Below are 22,262 nucleotides of genomic sequence, written 5' to 3'. Positions count from 1 at the left end.
TGAAATGATGGTTTCCTTTTAGTTTGGTTCAAGGTGTTAAATGATAAAGATCTCATTTCAGTAATTAAATTAGTTTACTGAAATATCATTTACAAGAAACTAAGTGTTTTAAGGATAAAATACAATGAGGGGTAAAACAATATTTTAGTCCTATCTCATTGTAGACCGTCTATAGATGATTGAGTGACAATTATGGTTGTAACAATGGATAATTAATAGCATATCTATATTTGTTATAGAGCGTTCTATGAATTCAATAGTGCAATTCCAAGTCTATAGTGGAGTCACAAGGAATTAATAAGTTAGTAAATTTATTTGTTAGATTTATGATAATTTATTGGAGCTTGATTTCATAGGCCCATGGTCCCCATTTTACCTTGGATAAAATCATCTAGATAGTCTCATTTAATTGATTTAATTATCAATTAGAATTATCAAAGTTGATCAGGTCAATTTTGGATAGTTTCACAGAGTTATGTATTTTTTAGAAGAAAAGAGAAATTATGGCAGACTTATTAATTAAGATAAAATTAATAAATAAGTTTAAATCAAGGTTCAAATTATAAATAATTAATTTGATAAAGGATTTAAATAATAATTTAATTAATTAAATTAATAGAAAATAATACAAGCCTTGATTTTAAGTCCAATGGGCTTATAATCTAATGGGAAATTTCACAGGCCTAAAGCCCATGATAATTTTGACCTAGGGTTGTTAATTGGCTATTATTTTATTGTTTTTTTAATTAAATTATATGGTCTAATTGAGTCTATAAAAGGAGTGCTTAGAGAGAAGTCAAAACACAAGTTTAATCACTAGTTTTCTGATAATCTTAGATTTTCTCTAAACACAAGTCATTTTTCTAAGCCTCTTTGTTATCTTCTCTTCTTCTCTCTATATCTATCTCATGTGTTGAGAATTGCTCACACTAGTCTAGGTGATTTTAAGGATACATTGGAAGACTTTGAAGAAAATAGAAGATCGGTTCAGTTTCTTGATAATACTCTGCGACAGAAAGGATACAAGAGTTAGAGAAACTGAAGGAAGGACTCTTTCATTCCACTGCGTATATTGTAAGTATTCTTGTCTTTGTTTCTCTTTGAATTCAATTTTAGAAACATGTTCTAGGTTATCTCATATTAATTTGTTTAATATTAGATCTACATGAAAATAAATTAAGATCCTGTATAAGTTTTCTCAACAACTGGTTGGGACTCGACCCTTCACTGCTTTGGAGCTCGGAGTTCTGAAACATAAGCGGCATTTTCCCTTGTTTTTAGCTCCTGAGCATACCTCATTTCAGCTTTTCTGCTCACTTCAGCGATATGGGGTCCTCCAGAGATGGTTATAACATCTGCTCCATCAATTGGAGGTGGCTAGTTAATTTCTTGTGCTGGAAGGGCTACTACAGTTGTGCTTGTGCAGTTCTTTCATCGTTTTGGGTATGCCTTTGTTGATTATTGGCTACTCTATTTCAGACATATTGCCTGAGATACCCCCGCAAGATCATGTTTTCAATATCGTCTTTCAACTCTCGACACTCATCGGTGAGAGGCCTACATCCTTATGGAATCAACGATACTTGTTTTGGTTCCTTTTCGTGAAGTGGTTGCGCATAGGCTTGGGCTGCCTGATCATTCGTTACAAAAATATTTTCCCTAGTTTTTGTATGCTCGGTGTAAACATTGTATATAGATATATACTTGTCAACCTTCTTTTTCTTATTTCTCTCTGCGTCAGGAGCACCTCATTTGTTCTATTTCCTTTTTCCAACATTATTGTTGGAATTAAGGGATGTAGTGGGATTAGTTGAGCTCACAGTCGTTGTAGTTGTGCTAAGGTTGGAAGTGGTTATGGGAGTAGGTCATGTTAGTTGTAATGCTGACCTAGCTTCCTCCAAGTTTATGAACATTTTAGCTTCTTCACTGAACTCCAATACAATTTAAATTGATTTTCTATGCATTTCATCTTATAGAGGACGTCTCGGTATCATCCCAACTCGAATGCCCATCAAATGACTACTATCATCTACATCTCAAGCTCTAGCAACCTCGGTATTGAATCTCCCAATATATTTTTTAAGAGATTCTTCTGGATGTTGTTTTTTAAGGGAGGAGGCCTCAAGTTTTATGCTCCTTGCAACTTGGATCTGCTTCTTAAATTCCTTGGATAATTGTTCCCATGAGGAAACTGAATGTTTACAAAATTCCTCAAACCAAATTTTCGCTGTCATGAGGAAAATGATGCATTGGAGCTTGAGCCACGTGTCACTTTCTCTCATCACAATGTTGAATGTACTTAAATCGCTCTCAAGATCGATATTTCTATCATATGGGGCCACATGGGGTATTTCAAACCCCAGAGGGAATAGTGTGCTCAAAATATGTGGAGCTAATGGTTTGAGCACTTCATGTGAATCGCTGGCTTTCACCTTATTTTTTTCTTCTCGAAGGAGCCTAAACTGTTCCTTGAGAAGGTTAATCCGTTCTTGAACTGGATCATTAAATGGAGTTATTTGTACCTTGGGTGTTGGTTATTATTCTGTGGAACTCCAACTCATTGTTGTAGTATTTGTTAGGATTTATGCCCTAAAAGCATGTAAATATATTTTATTAATTCAAATAAAAGTACATTTTTATTATATTTGAATGTTATAATTATTGTTTGAATAATTTATATGAATATCAAGAAAATTCCATATTCATTTATGAGGATAAGATGGGATGCGAGTAACATACTAAAGTAAGGATTCTTTAATGAATGGTTACTAATATGGTTTACTAAGCATATGGGATGCAAGTACTCTAGATTCAGATTACTGATGTGGATATGCATCTTGGTAAATGTGTTGTATACAATAGTGATTATATATGATAGGATCAATATGAATTAATTATCTTTATAAACTTACTGTTTGTCATAAAGATTTAATTCTTATCATAATAGATGATCATTTGTAGATTAGTCTAAATTCTGAGTAGTCATGAACTCATGTTTGTGTTTATTGGATCTTTTGATTCACTCATTAAGGCCTCTTAGTATAATGAGGCTGCTGAATTTTTTTTTTTGATCAAGAAAAAGATATTTTATTGATCAACACAAACCAATACAGATAACAAACCAGAGCTAAAGCTCCAACTCAGTACAAACTAGAAATAAACTGAATCATTTGATTAGCTCTAGAAGCCACAGACTTAGATCTAAGCTTAAAACCAGAATTCTAGCTATTACAGAGGATTTAATCAAGCTGATTACAGAAGGAATCATAAGACAACTGCTGTCAAAATAGCATCTATTCCGAGTATACCAGATATAATAAATTGAAGCTTCAAGAACAGCTAGAGTAATCCGGTCCTTGAAACTTTTCATATCTGCCTCCAGCCAATTGCACCAGTCAGAGAATTTAGAGGGCCAACAGAGACCATGCAACCACTCAAAGATAGACTGCACTACTCTCTTTGAAAAGACACACTCAAAAAATAAATGAGAGTGACTTTCAGGCTCTTGATCACAAATCAGGCACATCAGAGAAGGAAGAGGAATATGACAGTAAAGTAACATATCCCTTGTGGGCAACTTTTGATGAACAGATTGCCACAAAATGAACTTGTGATTTGGCACTGAAATAGAACACCAAACTGCTTTCATGATAGGCTTTGGGCTGCTAGGTAGAAACAAGTGATAAATCCTAGACAGAATCAACTTCCCATTTGCTGAAACAAAATCCAGCAAAGAAAAAGAGAGAACTTTACTAATCTTGATCAGTTTTTTCCAATACCAACTAGAATCATGGTGCAAATTGTAATCCCAAATCTGAGTCCCCTTCAAGTAAATAAAATTAACCCATTTAACCCAAAGCAAATCCTGTTTAGAAGATATAGCCCAAATGAATTTAGTAAGTAGCATTTGATTCCAAAGAGGCCCCTCCTTGAAGCCTAACCCTCCATGACTTTTTGGGCAACAAACTTGCTCCCAAGACGTAAGATGAAATTTTCTCCTATTACCTTTTCCTCCCCAAAGGAATAATCTGCAAAGATGGTCAATCTCCTTAAGGATACTCTGAGGTAAGAGGAAAATACTCATCCAGTAGTTTCTAATACCCAACAGAACAGACTGAATCAGCTGGACCCGCCCTGCATAGGAGAGGTTCCTACTAGCCCAAACACACAGTCTCTGTCTGATCTTCTTTAAGATTAAGTCACAATCCATTGCCTTCCATTTTGTTGGTCTCAAAGGTAGGCCAAGATAAGTCAGAGGAAATTCCCCTTCAACAAGATTGGATATATTCAGCAAAACAGGTTTATCATGGACCGAAACCCCTCCAAAGTAAGCTCTAGATTTGCTTTTATTGATAAGCAGACCTGATGCAGCAGAGAACTCATCTAAAGCATGCTGAATAATCTGAATAGAGCTAGTATTGGCTTTACACAGAACAAGGAAATCATCAGCAAAATAGAGACTAATTATATTTAATGATTTACATAATGGGTGAAATTTGAAACCTTTTCCTTTAGCTGCTTGAAATATGGATCGAGTAAGATACTCCATAACTATAACAAAAAGCAAAGGTGAAATGGGATCACCTTGGCGAAGACCTTTACCTCCTTGAAAGCTACCATGAAGACAACCATTCAACATAAGGCAATAAGAGGCACCTCTCAAACAAATCATGATCCATCTTATAAAACGACCAGGAAATCTTAAAGCTTTCAGCAGATTCTCTAGAAAGTCCCAATCAATGGAATCATAGGCTTTGCTCAAGTCAATCTTCAATAAACAACGAGGAGAACTATGCTTCATTTTGTAACCCTTTAAGAGAACATGGAGAATTAAAACATTATGAGCAAGAGTCCTATCTTTTATAAAAGCCCCTTGGTTCTGGTTGATCAACTTTGGAAGAATACCAATCATCCTATGACATAGCATTTTGGAAATGCATTTGTAGAGTGTAATGCAGTAGGCGATTGGCCTAAAATCAGCAGCTATATTTGGGTGGTCAATCTTAGGGATGAGGGTTAGAATAGTATTATTCATTGCTTTAGGAATATACCCTGTTTCAAAAAAATCAAGGATAGCCTTAGCCACCTCCTTCCTTATGTCTTTCCATAAACTTTTAAAGAACCCAGCCCCAAAACCATCTGGACCAAGGCTCTTTATAGAGCTAATACTAAACATCGCTGCTTTAACATCTTTGCTTGAAAAAGGCTTGATTAGAGCCAGTTGATCTTCGACACTCAAAGTCGAACCCAGATCTGTTATGGAATCTATGTTTCCTGTAGCTTTATTAGGACAACCCAGGGCAGTTTTAAAATGCTCAACAAAGTGATTAATTACCTTAGGATAGCTGTCCTCAACTCTGCCATCTTCTGTCATATAAGACGTTATTCTATTGGCTCTCTTCCTTTGTTTCATATAAGCGTGAAAGTAGGAGGAATTTTCATTACCAAATTGGAGCCACTCTATCTTACTTTTTTTTCTAAGAAAACTGCCATAGATTTTCTCTTGGTTTTTAAATCTCAGAAATGATATTCTCTCAGCTGAACTTAAATTTTGATTCTGCGGGTCAGAGAAGAGATCAGATTTTGCCTTTTGATACTCGGCTTTACTATCCTCAAAATTCCTAGTCACATCCCCAATAATCTTCCAGTTAAACTTCTTCAACTCTTACTTAAGTCGAATAAGTTTCCATGAAATCTGATCTAAACCACACCCCTTGGTTCTTAAGTCTTTGTTCCAATTAGATAGAGCAGTGATTCTGAATTGAGGGTGGCTTGTCCACATATTATAGAACTGAAAAGGAGCTATAGCCTCATTTAAAATACTTGTTTGCTTCAGAATAATAACACAATGGTCTGAAGTCACTTCCCAACGAGCAGCTGCTATAACAGAAGGGAAAATGTCCAGCCAGTCCTCATTGACAAAAACCCTGTCTAGTTTAGAGTATATGCGATTGTCCCCTTCCTGATTATTTGACCAAGTATAAAATGAGCCCAGTAATTTCATTTCTTCCACCAGACCAACATCAAGCCAATTCCTAGCATCTTCAAGCTCTTTTTTCGAAATACACCTACCACCTCTTCTGTCACTAGGATCAAAAGCAGCATTAAAATATCCTATAATAAGCCATGGGTTAATAGAAAGAGACATATTAGTCAACTCAGACCAGAGCAATTTCCTAGCTTCCAATTGATTAGAACCATATACCACAGTAAGGCAAAACTCTTGGCCAGTGATACAAAACCGAACTTTACAATGCAGAAATTGATAGTGATCTTTAATAACTTCCACTTTGACCCAGCTATCCTTCCATATCAAAAGAATACGACCCTCCAACCTCATACTATTATAATAATTCCAACCCTGAAAACTAGTTTCCATTACGTCCTTCAGTTTATCACCCTTAATTTTTGTTTCTAGAAGAGCTCCAATACCAATCTTATTCACCCGACAAACATCCAAAATAGACATCTGCTTATTCTTCTTATTTATTCCTCTAACATTCCAACTCATTATATTGAAATTGTCCATTCAAGTTCAATAATAATTAAGGGTCATTAAGAAACTGCTTCTGTTCTTGAAGAACACTGAAAGTATTTTTAATATTATGGTCTGTTACAGGGGATTTCGATTTCAATGTGCCTGGGTTTTTCGAGGTAGTCCAACCTTGATCCTTTGAAAGTTCCTCATGTTGGGGTATCGATTCCTTTTTTGATGAAGTCTGAGGCTTTTGACTTTTGTTTTGCAAATTAAATATGACAAATGGCTGGGAACATGATTTACAATAATGCAATCCATACTTTGTTGACAGATCGAATATTGGTTCCCTTAAGGGTTAATTCTGGAACTGGATAGTTATTGAGCTCTATTGACCCTCGATTTGGTCAATGATACGGAGTCAAGTAAAACAACACAAATGAGATGAAATCCAACCAAAAAGATAAATGACACAAAGATTTATAGTGGTTCGGCCCCAGAGATGGTAATGACCTACGTCCACTTAATGTTCTTATTAATGAATGAAAACTTGCGATCAGTAAACTAGGATTTACTGAGTTTCACAAGCTCAACAAAAGATAATGTATTGCGTGAAAACAATAATTCTCTCTCTAAAGATCCAAAATTCCCTCTCATTTAACCCTTTGAGTCTTATTTATAGGCTCAAGGATCTCCTTATGGGTCGGTGGGCTCTGATTACATTTAATACAAGCGTATCTCAAATAATAATGGAAATTCCAATTATCACATAAATGCGAGATTACATATCTATAAAAAGTATCTGATATCCTACGACCAGCCTGGTCGCCCATGAAAATATGCCTTCTGCCGAGTGAATTCTCTTCTGGTCGATGGTCGAACAGAACGTACCCACTTAAATAGTCACGTACATCCCACATGCATATTAATTTTGCCACGTCATCAGGTGAATCTTTTTTGGGTAAACATTTGCCCCCCAAGTTTATTTTACTGCAACCAACATTTAATAAACTTACTCGACCAGTTTTTCGTCTGACCTATCACATCTGTCAGCACCTTTTCAAAAAAATAAGCAATCATGACCGTTAATACGATTTCCCATGCATCGAAAACATACCCCCATCATTACCTCTTCAACTGCACCACGATCAATATATATACATCACCTCTCCCACTTTTCACTTTTCACCGTATCCTTCTCTCTCCTCAAGAACTAAAAAAAACTTCCCAAGAAAAACCCAGAAAGCTTTGACGATCCGAGACACGTTCGATCAGCTCCGAGCAAAACCTTTGTGATTTCTCTGAAAACTGCAATCCAAGTAAGTTCTTGAGAAAAAAATTTGGGAGATCGGGTTCGTATGCAGAAACATGATAGAATAGGAACATAAGTTAGTAGAAAGCATTAGGTGAGGCTTAGAAAGTAATGTGGGAAATAGGAATACTGTTTTAGGGCCCAAAATCGAAGTAATAATTCGATTTTACTGTTTTCGGAAAAACTGGGTTTTTCCTGCCTTTTTTCAGAGTCGAAAAGTTTTCCTGAAAAAACCTTTCACTTCCACATTTTGATCCATTTTGCAAAATTGTTTGCATGTTTTTAGTGTTTATTCTAGGATGTTGCGGGTCGTATAAAAGCTTAACTTTTATACACGAGCAACATTATCCTTACATTTCTTCTTCTTCTATCTATTGGTCATAGATTCTCATTTCCCCTTTACTCTTCTCAGATATTCATGCACGATCCTTTGGGAGGTGAGAGGCCAATAGATGATGATCTTCTCACGTTGTTGTTCGAAGATAAAAAAATAACTGCCGCTTCCTTTCTCTGACCTTCCATCTTCACAACATAACCCCACGACTAGCTCCCCAGAGCGCCAGCCACACATGGGTCGTGTTAAAAACATAGATCGTAGGAAAAAGAAAACCACCAATTCTCCTTCTAACCAACCAGCAACCAACAATGAGGGTCCTTCAAATGATCCTCAACCTAGAAATGTTGCACCACCAAAAATTCAACCCAAAGCCCGGCTTCGCAACAGCCTTCGATCAGAAGTTGCTAGTTTGTCACGCCTCCTAGTGTCATATCATCTAGGACAGTGACAAGGTACCTTAAGAAATACGGTCTTCCCGAGGTTACCTTAGTCAAGACGACACCCGAACAAAGGGCAAACATTCCTGGAGGTGCCTTCAGTGCCTGGTCGAGGTTTCACATTGAGGCAGGGGCAATCTTGCCAGTGCACGACTTTTTTCAAGGGATGGCCAATTACTTCGAGTCGCCCCCTTCCAAATTACACCCAACGGATATAGAGTACTATCAGCACTCTATATCCTTTACAACCATAAAAAGTGGTCTGTGCCTACACCGGACGAGATCAACTATCTATTCGATCTCAAGTCCAACCTCAACCAGAACAACACGAGGTTTTTCCACTTCTGTCACCAGGAATCTGCTAGCATATTCCTGAGTGATGTAACCTACAAATCCAACATAGGAAAGTACTTCTAGGAGTACTTCCTTACGACAAACCTGGTCATTGACAACCTGACCTTCACACGAGGAGGTAAATCTCTCAATGGTCGTTTATTTTCTGCTAGTTTTTTCCTTCACTGTCCTTAGAACATTGATGTTGTGTCTAGGTCCATGGTACCGACCAGACCCCACTCCAGAGATGGAGATGAGGGCCACAGCTTTGGCCAGCATGATGAATATCGAGAAGAGCATCAAGGAGCTGGTGACTGAGAATAATCTAAGGCTAGTCGGCCTTTTGGCACCTCACTAGGAAGTGAGGGAGTCCACCGCGGGGAGTGCCACTAGAGAGGAAATCCCCGAGCAATAGCAAGATGTGTCATAACCCCCGAGATGGCGGGCAATGGGAGTGACCATCTAGAAACCCTTCAGCAACCCCCGGGTTGTTGCTGCCTCTGCCCAACATGGGAGGGGCAAGCAAAAACTTCCAGAGTACACCAACCCTGTACTTGAGTCTTCGGACGAGAACGGTATAGATTTCTCACTCTTAGATAGCTTGCCTATCCCTTGTCATTTATTTGATAGGGATAGCAATTTTAAATTTATGACTAGTAATTTTAATTCAGACTTCTTCGAGGCAGAGAGTGAGTGTAGCAGTAGTTCTATAAATAATGTATCGACCAGTAATAATCGCTCTGGTATATTACTTAGAATTTCCCTTTTCATTATTCCCTTACTCCTTTAAATTATACTGTCTGATCAATTATTTTTATCTTCCAGTCATGCCTCCTGAGGAAGCCTTCGACATATACACCAACGCTGAAGCTCCTGCGAGCAAAAAGAGAGCGAGCAAGAGGCACCCAGGGGAGAGCAGCAACGATCCCTCCAAAAAAAAAGCTCAACAGAGGATCCTCTTATGCCTCCCCCAGTGCCTACTCCTTATAGAAACATGACACCTCCTCCTCCTCCTCCTCCCAATTGCCTTCCCCCCCAAGAAGGTGAGGAGACCCTCGGCCAACGACCCGCTGAGTAGCGCCTTCAACACTACTTATGAGAAGCTGCAAAGGCTTTCAAAGCACTGCCGTAGCCAGGAAGCCTTCTCACATCTTCCTCCGCTACCGAACAGCCAGGTCATCAGCCGCAGACTTTTTGAAGTCCTCAGCGTAAGTGTGTTTCTTCTTTTTTCTTTAATCGAACAACACTTTCTTTAATAGCCCCTTACTAGTTTACTTTTCTTTTTCTGGCGCACAGCTGAGGAGATCGAGGCCAGATTTGCTGAGGAGATCAAGGTGGTCGAGGCCAGATATGCCAAGGAGATGAAGGAAGTCGAGGCCAAACATGCCAAAGAGATTAAGGCGACCGAGGCTAGAGTTTCCAAGCTGAGAAAGGAGCTGAGGAGATGCCAAGAGTCGATGGTCAAAATTACTGTTGTCAAGGAGAAGTTTAAGGAGGCTTCGGAGATTAACTTCAAAGAGGCCACAAAACTTCAAGATGACCTGGTGATCAGCCGAAAGGAAACCACCAAGCTGGAGGAGCGAATTAAACTGCTCGAGGAACCCAACTCTCGCAATCTGGAGAAGTTCAAAGGAGCGACTTTCAATTGCTTCCACTTGTTCTGGAAAAATAATCCAGAGGTGAACTTCAACTATCTTCCCAAGCAGGTAAAGAAGGTTGAACTGGCGAAGTGTGCCGCTCACTTAGAAGAGGAAAAGAAAGCTCAGGAATCTCTTGAAATCTCCTTGGCAACTGGCACCGAAGCTGCTGAAGAGGATGCAGGGACCAATGTCGGCCAGCAATCCCGTCCAGACCCTCCTACTGCTCAGTGATTTAAATAGTATCTTTATATATATATATATTTGTAACTGGAACGTGTGAACTACGGTTTGCAATGTTGAGACAATTTTGCTGCTTAAGGCATCTATCCTTTTAATTTATTAATTTACATCCGAGCAGTAATTGCTCATGGTGTAAAACATTTCGCTTTGATATTATAATATTTGGTATTATTATAACATCTGCTCATATGACCGAACTTAGCATAGCACTTTGTTTTGATTTTACAAAACTTTAAACTAAAAAATTTTGAAAAATACTTTAAGTACCATAGTATGCTTTCCCTTATTTTGCTCGTGATATGCTTTGCTTGCTTGGTATCTTATATGGCCCCCAAGTGATCGAGGAGCTTAGGGCTCTTGGTCACTTGCCATGACCAAGTCTTGTTCGAACATTACTGCTCGCGTATTCATAATCAATAACAATATTATAGCAAAACAACACACGTAATGAGGAAATACTTGTAATAAATACAATAATTTGGCAAGAATAACTGGTTGTGCACAATTCCTTTTATTTCTCGTAATAAATGGACAAAATCATGTTTGTACAGGTGATCAAAATTTGATCATACACTTGTAAGTGACCAGTCAGATAATTGACTAGCCCTTGTTCATAAACTTGTAAAAAGTGAAACTAATACAAGCCAATTCTATAAAAAGAATTGTTTATTGATAATACTTGCGAAGGTGTTCTCCATTCCAATAATGAGGAATGAGATCTCTGTTTAAGCGAGCAAGTTTATATGTGCCTGGTTGAAGAACTTCTTCAATTTGATACGGACCCTCCTAGTTTGTTCCGAGCACTCCGGCAACCCGATCGCGAGTGTTGAGAAAAACTCATCTAAGTACCAAATCTCCCACGTTAAACTTTCTTTCGCGTACTTTAGAGTGAAAATATCGAGCGACCTTTTGCTGGTAAGCTGCTACTCGAAGCTGAGCTTGCTCGCGCCTTTCATCGATCAAGTCTAAGGACTCCATCAATAATTGATCATTAGTTCTTTGGTCGTATGTCAGCCTTCTATGTGATGGTGGGTTAAGCTCAACAGGCAACATGGCTTCATACCAATAGGCTAAGGAAAATGGAGTAAGGCCTATTGCTATTTGATGGGATGTTCTATACGACCAAAGGACTTCTGGTAACTATTCTAGCCATGCCCCTTTTGCTTCTTCGAGCCTTTTCTTCAGGGTGTCCTTCAGAGTCTTGTTGACAGCCTCAACTTGTCCATTTGCTTGTGGATGAGCTACCGATGAAAAACTTTTTATAATACCGTGCCACTCGCAGAAATCAGTGAAAAGATCACTGTCAAATTGTGTGCCATTATCTGAGAAAATTTTCCTTGGTAACCCATATCGACACACAATATTCTGGATAACAAATCCAAAACATTCTTGGTCGTTATTGTTGCTAGTGGCTCAGCTTCGGCCCACTTTGTGAAGTAGTCAACAAAAACTACTGTATATTTTACATTCCCCTTTCCTGTGGGTAAAGACCCGATCAAATCAATCCCCCATACTGCAAATGGCCTTGGGCTTTGCATCTATTTAAGCTCATTAGGGGTTGCTCGTGGTATCTTGGAGAACCTTTGGCACTTGTCACATTTCCAAACGAAATATATAGAGTCCTCATTCATGGTAGGCCAGAAATACCCTTACCTTAAGATCTTTTTCGACAAACTCTGCCCCCCAGCGTGACCTCCACTGAAACCTTCGTGGACCTCTTGCATCAGTTCCTTAGCTTCCTCCTTAGAAACACACCGTAACAAAGGCATCAAGTACCCTCTTCTATATAAAATTCTATCGACCAGAATAAATCGAGCCGACTGTCTCTGGAGAGTCCTTGCTTTGTTTCTTTCTGCTGACAGCAATCCCTGCTCAAGGTATTTAATGATGGGCGTCATCCATGTGTCTATTTCCTGAATCACCAGTGAAGACTCTTCTGCTTGTATGCTCGGTGCCGACAAATGTTCAACTGGTACTATGTTCAAGGTGTCAGCATCCTTCGTGCTTGCTAACTTGGCCAAGGCATCAGCATTTGAATTCTGATCGCGGGGCACTTGTTGGAGAGTATACTTTTCAAACTGCACCAATAAGTCTTTTACTTTGTTCAAATAAGCCACCATCTTGAGTCCCTAGCCTGATACTCTCCCATAATCTGATTAACCACTAGCTGGGAATCACTATAAATTTCTAGTGACTTTATATCCATGTCTTTGGCTAGCCATAATCCCGCGAACAGAGCTTCGTATTCAGCTTCATTATTGGACACTGTAAAGTCAAATTTGATTACACAATGGAACTGATGTCCTTCTGGTGTAATTAAAATCAAACCTGCTCCTACATTGTGCTCGTTGGAAGAGCCATCTACGAACAATTTCCAGGAAGAAGTTTGAATTTTACTTTCCATTTCTTCCATTGGTTTGCCAATTGGGATCCCGGTGAATTCTGCGACAAAGTCTGCTAGAGCTTATCCTTTCACAGCTGCTCGTGGAGAATAAGAAATATCGAACTGCCCAAGTTTGACTGCCCATTTTAACAGCCGACCAGCGGCTTCTGGTTTATGTAAGACTTGCCTTAATGGCTGGTCGATGAGCACCACGATGGGGTGAGCTTGAAAGTAGGGTCACAGCTTCCTTGAGGCCAAAATCAAACAATAGGCTAACTTTTCAATGGGTGGATACCGCAACTCTACTCCCACTAACCTCTTGCTCACATAATATACTGCTTTCTAACGTTGTCTTCTTCTCTAATTAAAATAGCACTAGCAACATATTTTGTGACTGCCAGATAGATGAACAAAGTTTCCTTTTCAACTTGCTTGGACAAGATTGGTAGTTACGACATGTGGGACTTTAGTGCCTGGAAAGCCTGTTCGCACTCTTCTGTCCAGTCAAACTTCTTGTTGCCCCTAAGTAGATTGAAAAATGGGACACACTTGTCTGTTGACTTGGATATGAATCTACTCAGGGCGGCGATCCTCCCAGTTAGGCTTTGAACATCTTTAATCTTGGCAGGCGACTGCATCTCGATCAGGCCCTTAATTTTTTCTAGATTAGCCTCGATTCCTCGCAAGTTTACTATGAATCCCAAAAATTTCCCTGATCCAACACCAAAGGAACACTTGAGGGGGTTTAGCTTCATTTGATATCTGTTCAAGATGTTGAAGCAGTTTTTAAGGTCCTCGATGTGTTCTTTTGCTTTCTTTGACTTAACTAGCTTGTCATCGACATATACTTCCATACTAACGTCGATTGGTTCTTTGAACATATGGTTGACCAATCGCTGGTAAGTCGCACCAGCGTTTTTCAAATCGAAGGGCATTACTTTCTAACAGTACAGCCCTGTATCTATTCAAAAGCTAGTGTGATCCTCATCAGGTGGATGCATGCTGATTTGATTGTACCCAGAGTATGCGTCCATGAATGATAAAATCTCATGCCCAGATGTAGCATTAACCAGCTGGTCGATCCTTGGAAGTGGGAAACAATCCGTCGGACAGGCTTTATTAAGGTCTGTAAAATCCACGCACGTCCTAGACTTTCCATTCGGTTTGGGAACCAGTACGGGATTAGAGACCCAAGATGGATAAAACGCTACTCTGATGAATCCATTTTCCTTCAGCTTCTCGACTTCCTCTTTTAGGGCCTTCAATCTGTCTTTGTCGAGGAGCCTTCTTTTTTGTTGTACTGGTGGAAAGCTTTTGTCTATATTTAAGAAATGGATGATCACCACTGGGTCTATCCCAACCATATCTTTATGCGACTAGGCAAACACCTCCTGGTTCTCCTTCAAAAATTCCACCAGTTTGTATTTTGTTGTTGTCTTTAAGTTTTTACCGACTTTCACAACCCTAGTCGGCTCTGCTTCTTCTAGTTGGACCTCCTCAAGGTCCTCCACAGGTCCAACATTTTCTTCAAAATCCCCAAATTGATGATCTAAGTCTCTATCCTCACTTTGGGCAACACCCTATTTGGTGACCAATTCTATGTAAAGCTACTCTTCACTTCCTCTCTCATTCTGGGAAATGCACTTCAAACGGCTAATTACATTTTGAATGTAGTCTCATCTAAGACCATAAGCAAAACACCACTGGAAGTATGGAATGGCAACAAATCTAGTTTGCGGCATTTCCTCATTTGGTGTTGTCCTATTCATGTTTCAGACCTAAATTAGGGAAACTTTATTCGAGGTATGAAGTGTGCATTTTCGTGGGCTATGCTGTAGAAACAAGAGGCAGTTACTTCTATAGTCCCAAGGACCAAAAAGTATTTGTTTCCACAAGTGTGACCTTCCTTGAACACGACTATATGAATAACTATAAACCTCATAGCAAGGCAGCTTTGGAAGAACAAGATTCCATCGCTATCATTAAATGATAACAAAAATCTGAGAAAACTACTATTCCTGAAAAGGAAATCCCAGTGCAACATCATAGTGGGATGAATGTGAGACAACTTGTTTGATACGAACATGAGGCACATGTCCTTGTTTCTGATACAAACAAGAACGATCCATTAACCTTTAAAGAGGCATTTGATGATCCTAAAAAGGAGAAATTGAAAGAAGCCATGAACCAAGAAATGGAATCAATGTATTCCAATTCTTTCTGGGAACTTGTAGACCCACCTGAAGATGTTAAGCCCATTGTGTGCAAATGGATCTTCAAGAAGAAAAGAGATGTAGATGGGAAAGTAGAGCCTTTCAAAGCGAGGCTAGTACCCAAAGGTTACACTCAGAGAGAATGTGTTGATTATGAAGAAACATTTTCTCCTATGGCCATGCTAAAGTCCATTCACATCCTCTTATCCATAGATGCCGCCTATGATTATGAGATATGGCAGATGGACGTTAAGATAGCTTTCCTTAATGGCTATCTTGATAAAAGTATCTATATGGTACAACCAGAAGGGTTCATTAATAAAGGGGGAGACCAAAAGGTGTGTAAGTTTTTGAAATCCATTTATGGATTAAAGCAAGCATCTAGATCTTAGAATATCACCTTTGATGAGACAATTAAAACATACGACTTCGAACAGAATGTCGACGAAGCATGTGTGTATAAATATGTCAAAGGTAAAGTGGTGGTTTTCATAGTTCTTTACGTGGATGAAATTCTCCTCATTGGTAACGATGTAGAGACACTGTAACATCCCAAAAATTTTATTAAGGTGTAGTGTCTTGATTAGCATGCCAGGAGGGCACATGGGGTAACTACGTCATAATTAATTAAATAAATATGTGAGTATGCAGATTATATGAGTTATATCATGATATGATTATTTATGCATGTTTAGGTGTTTTAAATATGCTTAAAGGCCTACATTTGTTGAAAGGGGCATTTTTGTAATTTTGACCCGTTGAGGGTGTAATTCTGATTTTATATGTTATGTGTTTGAGACCACGTTATTACGTGGATATATTTGAGGTATTCGGCATGAGTCGGTCATTATGAGCAAATTAGCGAGAATGTCACAACATGGACTAATGGTTCAGGGTGAGCCTAGGGGTATTTTGGTAATTTCGTGAATTACTGGGGATTATTGGGGTACGAGATATATTTGGGGAGAATAGTTTTATTAGGAAGATTAGTGGAGTTAATTAGGATATTTAAGTGTAATTTCAGGTTTGGCGTGGAAGTGGTGTCAAATGATGATTCTGCCCTTGTGAGCTTTGGTGAGGGACTTAATAGGCAGAGGCATAATAGTCTTTTGTCAGGGTATTAGCTAAGACTTAGCCAAGTCTGAAGCCAAAAAACCGCAATTCTCGTTTCTCTTACTCTTTGTCTCCTTTGGAAGTTGTCTCTTAGGCCTTGAAGGGGAAACTCTTGGATTTTAAGTCTAAAAGTGATCTTTTGTGGATTTGGAGGCTTGTTGCTAAGGACTAAGAATTGCTAAGCTAGGGAAATCAAGTTGGGGAGCTTAAAATCTAATAGGTAATTTAGTTATTTAAGCTCTTGAGTTTTCTTTTTGTGTTTTTGAGAGATCGTTGCATTTTGGGTTTGGGTGTGTGTTGGTGGTTTTTGGTGATTGTGTGTTGTGTATCAAAGTTGCTAGTGTCATTTGGTGGTCAAAAGATGATTGGAATGCAGTTTCGATAAGGTTTTTGGTTGGTTTGCGATTTCTGAAATCTACAAATTCTAGGTTCGCGGGGTAGTGTCGCAACACTATTCTTGGAGCATCGCGGCCTGCATGAACTCAGTCGAGGTAGGGGTGCCTTAAACTACCTTAGCGCCGTGGCACTTGGCGAGCTACACCGCGGTGCAAGTGTAGGGGACTTTAGGTTGGGGCGCTCTATCAAGTCAGGCGTCGTGACTCTTTTGTGGGGGCGTCACAGCTCAATTTGGGAAAAAGTCCAAAATTAGGTTTTGGGTTATGGGGATCCAAACCTAAGGGCTCGAGAAAAGTTCCAGTACTTGGTTCGGTGGAATCTAGCATCCCAATGGCTAGGGCCCGGTCTTGAAGCTCTTTTTTGTTTTAGTTCTTGATGGGATTCATCGTTGAAGTTGTGACTAGGGTTCCACAAGGCTCGGGAAAGAGAATCACACTTGAGGTCGCTCTGTCGTCAGCAAAGGACTTGAGATAAGAATTGAAACATGCACCGAGTGTAGGGCTTGAGCCCTGCCCTTGATTATTGAACATGGGTATGACATGTTGTGAATTTGTATAGAGTAAATGTTTTCTCTATATTAACATTTGTTGTTATAAATGTGGGTAATGATTGATTGTTTTTTGTGATTGATCGTTGGGGAAACCGTTATTGGCCTTAAGGTCGTTATCGGAACTACATGTGTAATGTAGGTCATAGTGGTGGGGTCAGGTCGTAGTGGTGAGACCATTAGATGGATGCGATGTGCATCTATTCAGCATGAGTCATCATACTTGTTGAATTATCCATGTATATATGGTTATGATTTATAACACATATATTTGATAGGAATGCTTATATAAATATCTGTCTTATTTTATTAAGTTTTCTTGCTGGGCCTTGGCCCACGAGTGCTTTGTGGTGAAAGTAAGGGAAAATGATAACTGACCTGCCATGAGTTGGAGAGCTCTAGGGGCGGCGCATACATACTCGGCCTGCTCGGTCACCACGGTCAAGATACTTTTGCGGAACATGGGATATTAACTCTATTTTGTCCCTTAAGTCGACTAATTCTGTAATTATGATAAATTTGTATTATTGAATTAAAAACTTTGGGATCCCATATGTTTAGTCAAACCCTATTTAAATGAGAAGTTTGAGTTTGTTGACCAAAATTTTTAGTACATAAATCATCATTTAGTTTTAATTACACTTTTGAGTCCAAATGACTCACTTACCGAGTTAAGCACGGTTTTAAACACACGGTGTAATGGTCCTGGTTTAGTAGGGCATTACAACTTGGTATCAGAGCTGCCAAGGCTTATGGTTCCTGAAGACTTCCCGAACATGTACGCTCGCTGCTAAAGACAAGCTTGGTTCAGGGTTTGGTAATTAATGTTTTGAATATATGTTTGATTACGTGATTGAATGATATGCCTAATATGCATGCTAGAATAGGGATAATGAGCTGTAACGACCCAAATTCGCTAATAAGGCTTAAGGGCCTTGATTAGTGCGCCTGGAGGGCATAATGGGAATTATGTGTGATTTTAATGAGTAAGATGCATGATTATGATTTAAGGCATGTTAAATGATTAGTTGAATATTTGAGATGCATGACTATGTGTATTAGTCTGCATGCATGCCCTGATTAGGTTAGAATGGCATAATTGTAATTTTGGCCATTATGGGCATAACTGTATTGATATAGGTGCGAGACCACATTATTATGTGGATATATCTGTGATCTGTGACTCGAGATGATCCTAGTGAGCAAAGTAGCGAAAAAGTCATGGCGGAGATTTATACCCGGCTCAGGGTGAGCCTAGGGGTATAAATGGGAATTCAGTGAGTATATTGGAGTCTATTTTGACATCGAGGAATATAATTGGTGATTAGTTAGGTATCGGGAATTAAGCGGTAAATATTAGAGACACTCGAGGAACTAGCGGGAATTGGGCGAAATGACCAAAATGCCCTTAAGTGGATTAAAGGACTTGAGATTAAAGGGGAGGGCAGTAAGGTCATTTGGCTTGCAAGGAATAGATATGCTAAGGCTTTATGTTAGTGGTAGTTGTAGAAAAGTATAGAAGTCTGAAAAGAAAAGTAGGAAAAGAAAGAAAAAGGAAAGGGAGAAAACAGAGAGTTCATAAGGTCAGTTTATGCTTTCTTGATTAGTTTCTTGAGTATTTTTGAGGCAAAGCTCAGGGAGGAGCTAAGTTAGGCTGAGCATCATGAAACCTAAGCTAGGCTTGGAGAATTGGCAGAGGTTTAGCAAGAACACCCTAACACTTGAGGTAAGGCTTCGTAGTTTCTTCAGTTGCTGGTTTTGGTTTTTGAACTATGTGTATAAGCTAAGTTTGATGGGAACTTTGGGGAATTCAGGGCAAAGGTTGAGGAAGAACAAGCTAAGGAGGTGTAGAGGTTGTATTGAAATCTAAATCCCATTATAGGTATGAATTCTAAGCTTGTAACTCTGATGTTTTGACTAGTTTCAGCTGAGTTTCTGAACTTAGGGTCAGCTATGGTGAATTTTGAGATTAGAGATGCATGTGTTTGGGTTTTGAGTATTTGGGGTGCTTGGGATGAGTGGATTATGTTCATAAGGTTGTTTTTGAGTTAGGTGAAGGGTTGCAGAAGTTTTGGTTGAGTTTGGCTCAAGGAAATCGCAGGAAGGAAAACTGAGGTGGTGTCTGTCTGTGACTAATGCTACAGCCCTAGCCTTTGGGCGCTGTAGCACTAGGCCATGCATGCTGAGGGGATTTTGCTTCTGTTTGTAGTGTTGTAGCGCCCTCCCAAGAGCGTTGTAGCGCTACCCTGTCTTCAGAAAGGGATTTTAGGGTTATTTGCAAGGGTTTTTGACCAAGGGTTTGGGGTTTGGTTCCACCACCTTGTTTGGTGGAAATAGGACTTCCCGGGGGCTCGAGATTGGTTCCGAGGCTAGGTTTTGGACTTGAGGTTTGTTGATGACTTTGACCTATGGTTTTGTTTAGGTGAGCGCTAGGGCTCGAGAGGGATCGTGCTGAAGGAGTCAAGTGATCAACGCAAGCAAATCGAAAGGTAAGAAAACTGCACCCGGTTATATGTCTGTGATGGGACTAAGTGTTCTCGATATTTGTATTATGTCAATGATGGTATTATGCCATGGGACATGTAATAGCGGCCAAAGGGTGCCGTACACAATACTTGCGCACAGGGCGCGGCTTGGCCACTGGTAGCCGAGGACAGCTTAATATTCACTGAGCTCAGTTTAAGCGGGCAGGAGTCAGTGGGATAACAGAGGGAGCGGCCTGAGGGCGCTAGCCCTAGTTATCATTTGTGAACTGAAATATGATATGAGTTGATATGTTTAGTATGTGGAATACTTGATTATACTGAATGCTTATATGGTTGAGAATGTGTGATGCAATATGAGATATTGATTTGTCTGTTGATTGCTTATGCTCTATTGTTGTATTTTCTTGCTGGGCCTTGACTCACGGGTGCTACGTGGTGCAGGTAAAGGCAAAGGCAAGTTGGACCAATCCTGAGATGGAGAGCTGCAGGGTTGAATGTACATAGCCAGCTGTTCGATCGCCATGATCGAGGAGTGGATCAGGACAGGGATTGCCTAACTATTTGTTTTGCCTTAATATGGCTTTTTATTGTATCTAAACCTTATGACTTTTGTAAACGGTCTTCAAACTTAATATTTTTTTGGGATCCCGTGTAAACAGGAAATGTTTCTTAATTAAAAGGTGACTTTTGAGACCAAAATGTTTAACCCTAGTTCCTTTATAGATCCAATAACACGTTTTTTTTATTAAACGACTTGATTAGCAAGTCTAGCACTTTATAAACACACAGTGTAGCGGTCCTGGCTATTCAGGGCGTTACATGAGCTATACTAATGGGGCCTGTCCCTTGACTGTTATATGAATAAGAAAATACATGCTTGTTAGCACTATTACTGCATAAGAAGGCTATTGAAATGCTTTTTAGAATTTTTTTTGCATGTGTATGCTTTAATTGTTTGAATTTGATCATGGAACAATCTAGAGGTTGGTGCCATTACCTGACAACTGGAAACAATGAGTGTATAAATATTGTATTAGTGCCTCTAAGGCGATTAATTAGACTTTATATCATGATTAGGGAGGCATAGTATGTTATAGTGGAACCTCAGATTAGTCTTCATGGAGTGGGAGTAAATGTTAACTGGGGTGCAAGCTAAATGACTGAGACAGGAGGAGGGACTGGGCAATTGAGGCAATAGATTCTATCAAAGAATGTTTCCTAGGAGGTGATACCTACACCAATAGGTTTGGTGGTGCAACCTGAAGTGAGGGAAATTAGTTGGAACCATTTTGAGAAAGGTTCTGAAAGCAACACCCTTTTGTTTAAGGGAGGCATAGATTCAATTAGAACGAAACTAAACAACGAATAAGTATGGATAGTTCAGTCCTAGTTCTTACAAGGATGGTGGGTTGTGATAGGATGGCTTATACCATGTTTATGCCACAGGATGGTTCTTTGATATGGTGGGAGGTTATAACCTAGATTAAGAATATCGTTATAGTGAGCCCGGGAGGATTCTGGTAAATATTAAATAGAAAGTATTATAAGCCGGACCGCGAAGGTGGATAAGGTCACTAGTCGAATTGGGGCATTAGTATTGTGACTGAAAATGCATGGAAGCTTAATAGGTAGGCAAGGATTACAGATGGTATATTGCCAACAGGCGTCACAAGAAACGAAGGAGGTGTTTGGGAGTTGAATCTTATGACGGATGGCGATGGAGGGTCGCATTGAATTACTACGTGTGCTCGGGTGGAAGAGAAATCATGTATTTTTAATAGGATAGAGTACAAGGGATCGAGAGAGGGTGTCGTAAGGCACGGTGATCAGAGAACGACTCCTTTGTTTACAGGATCCAGTAAAGGTAATGGCCTCATTTACCTGAAGAAAAGGGTATGAATATTTGTGGTACCACCAGGTCTGATAAACAATTTTGTATACCTGAGGCAAGTGTTATGGTGGCAAACCGAATTGGAGAACTTAATTAGAGGGCACATCACATAGACGACAATTTAGTGCTAGTTGTCTGGTTGTATCAAGTGTGGTGATAAATGAATTTTGAAGACCTTGCAATTGGCATGGTGTGAGGTTTGGTACCTTTTATCTACAGAGAGTAAGTAACCTTTAGGAGATGGATTAAATCATGACTGGTGGGAATCAAATGGTAATTTTTCGCTTGTGGGAGAAGATCCCTTTGTGATAATGAGTGCTAAGGACGGACCCAGTGTTCTGAAGACTTCAGTGTTGAAGGCTAGAAACCTATTACAGGAACTGTTGAATTGGAAGATACTAGATTGGTTGGGGGGGAGGGGGGGTTCTGAAAGTGTATCAAAAAGATTTACTTGAATTC

General features: G+C 39.4%; 1 protein-coding gene across 1 annotated transcript; it reads right to left on the bottom strand.

Moving 5' to 3' along the window:
• Positions 1 to 3,166: 3,166 nt before the first annotated feature.
• LOC133824478 (uncharacterized) lies at positions 3,167 to 6,511 on the bottom strand. The gene is made up of 2 exons (XM_062257363.1): positions 5,670 to 6,511; positions 3,167 to 5,621 (listed from the first exon to the last, which is right to left on the bottom strand). The coding sequence occupies exons 1-2, from the start codon at positions 6,509 to 6,511 to the stop codon at positions 3,167 to 3,169; spliced, it is 3,297 nt and encodes a 1,098-aa protein (XP_062113347.1).
• Between the last annotated feature and the right edge of the window lie 15,751 nt (positions 6,512 to 22,262).

The sequence above is a fragment of the Humulus lupulus genome, chromosome 3 (genome assembly GCF_963169125.1).
Source record: "Humulus lupulus chromosome 3, drHumLupu1.1, whole genome shotgun sequence".
NCBI lineage: Eukaryota > Viridiplantae > Streptophyta > Magnoliopsida > Rosales > Cannabaceae > Humulus > Humulus lupulus.
The sequence above is the reverse complement of the archived record's forward strand: the minus strand, read 5'-3'. Positions and strand labels throughout refer to the sequence as shown.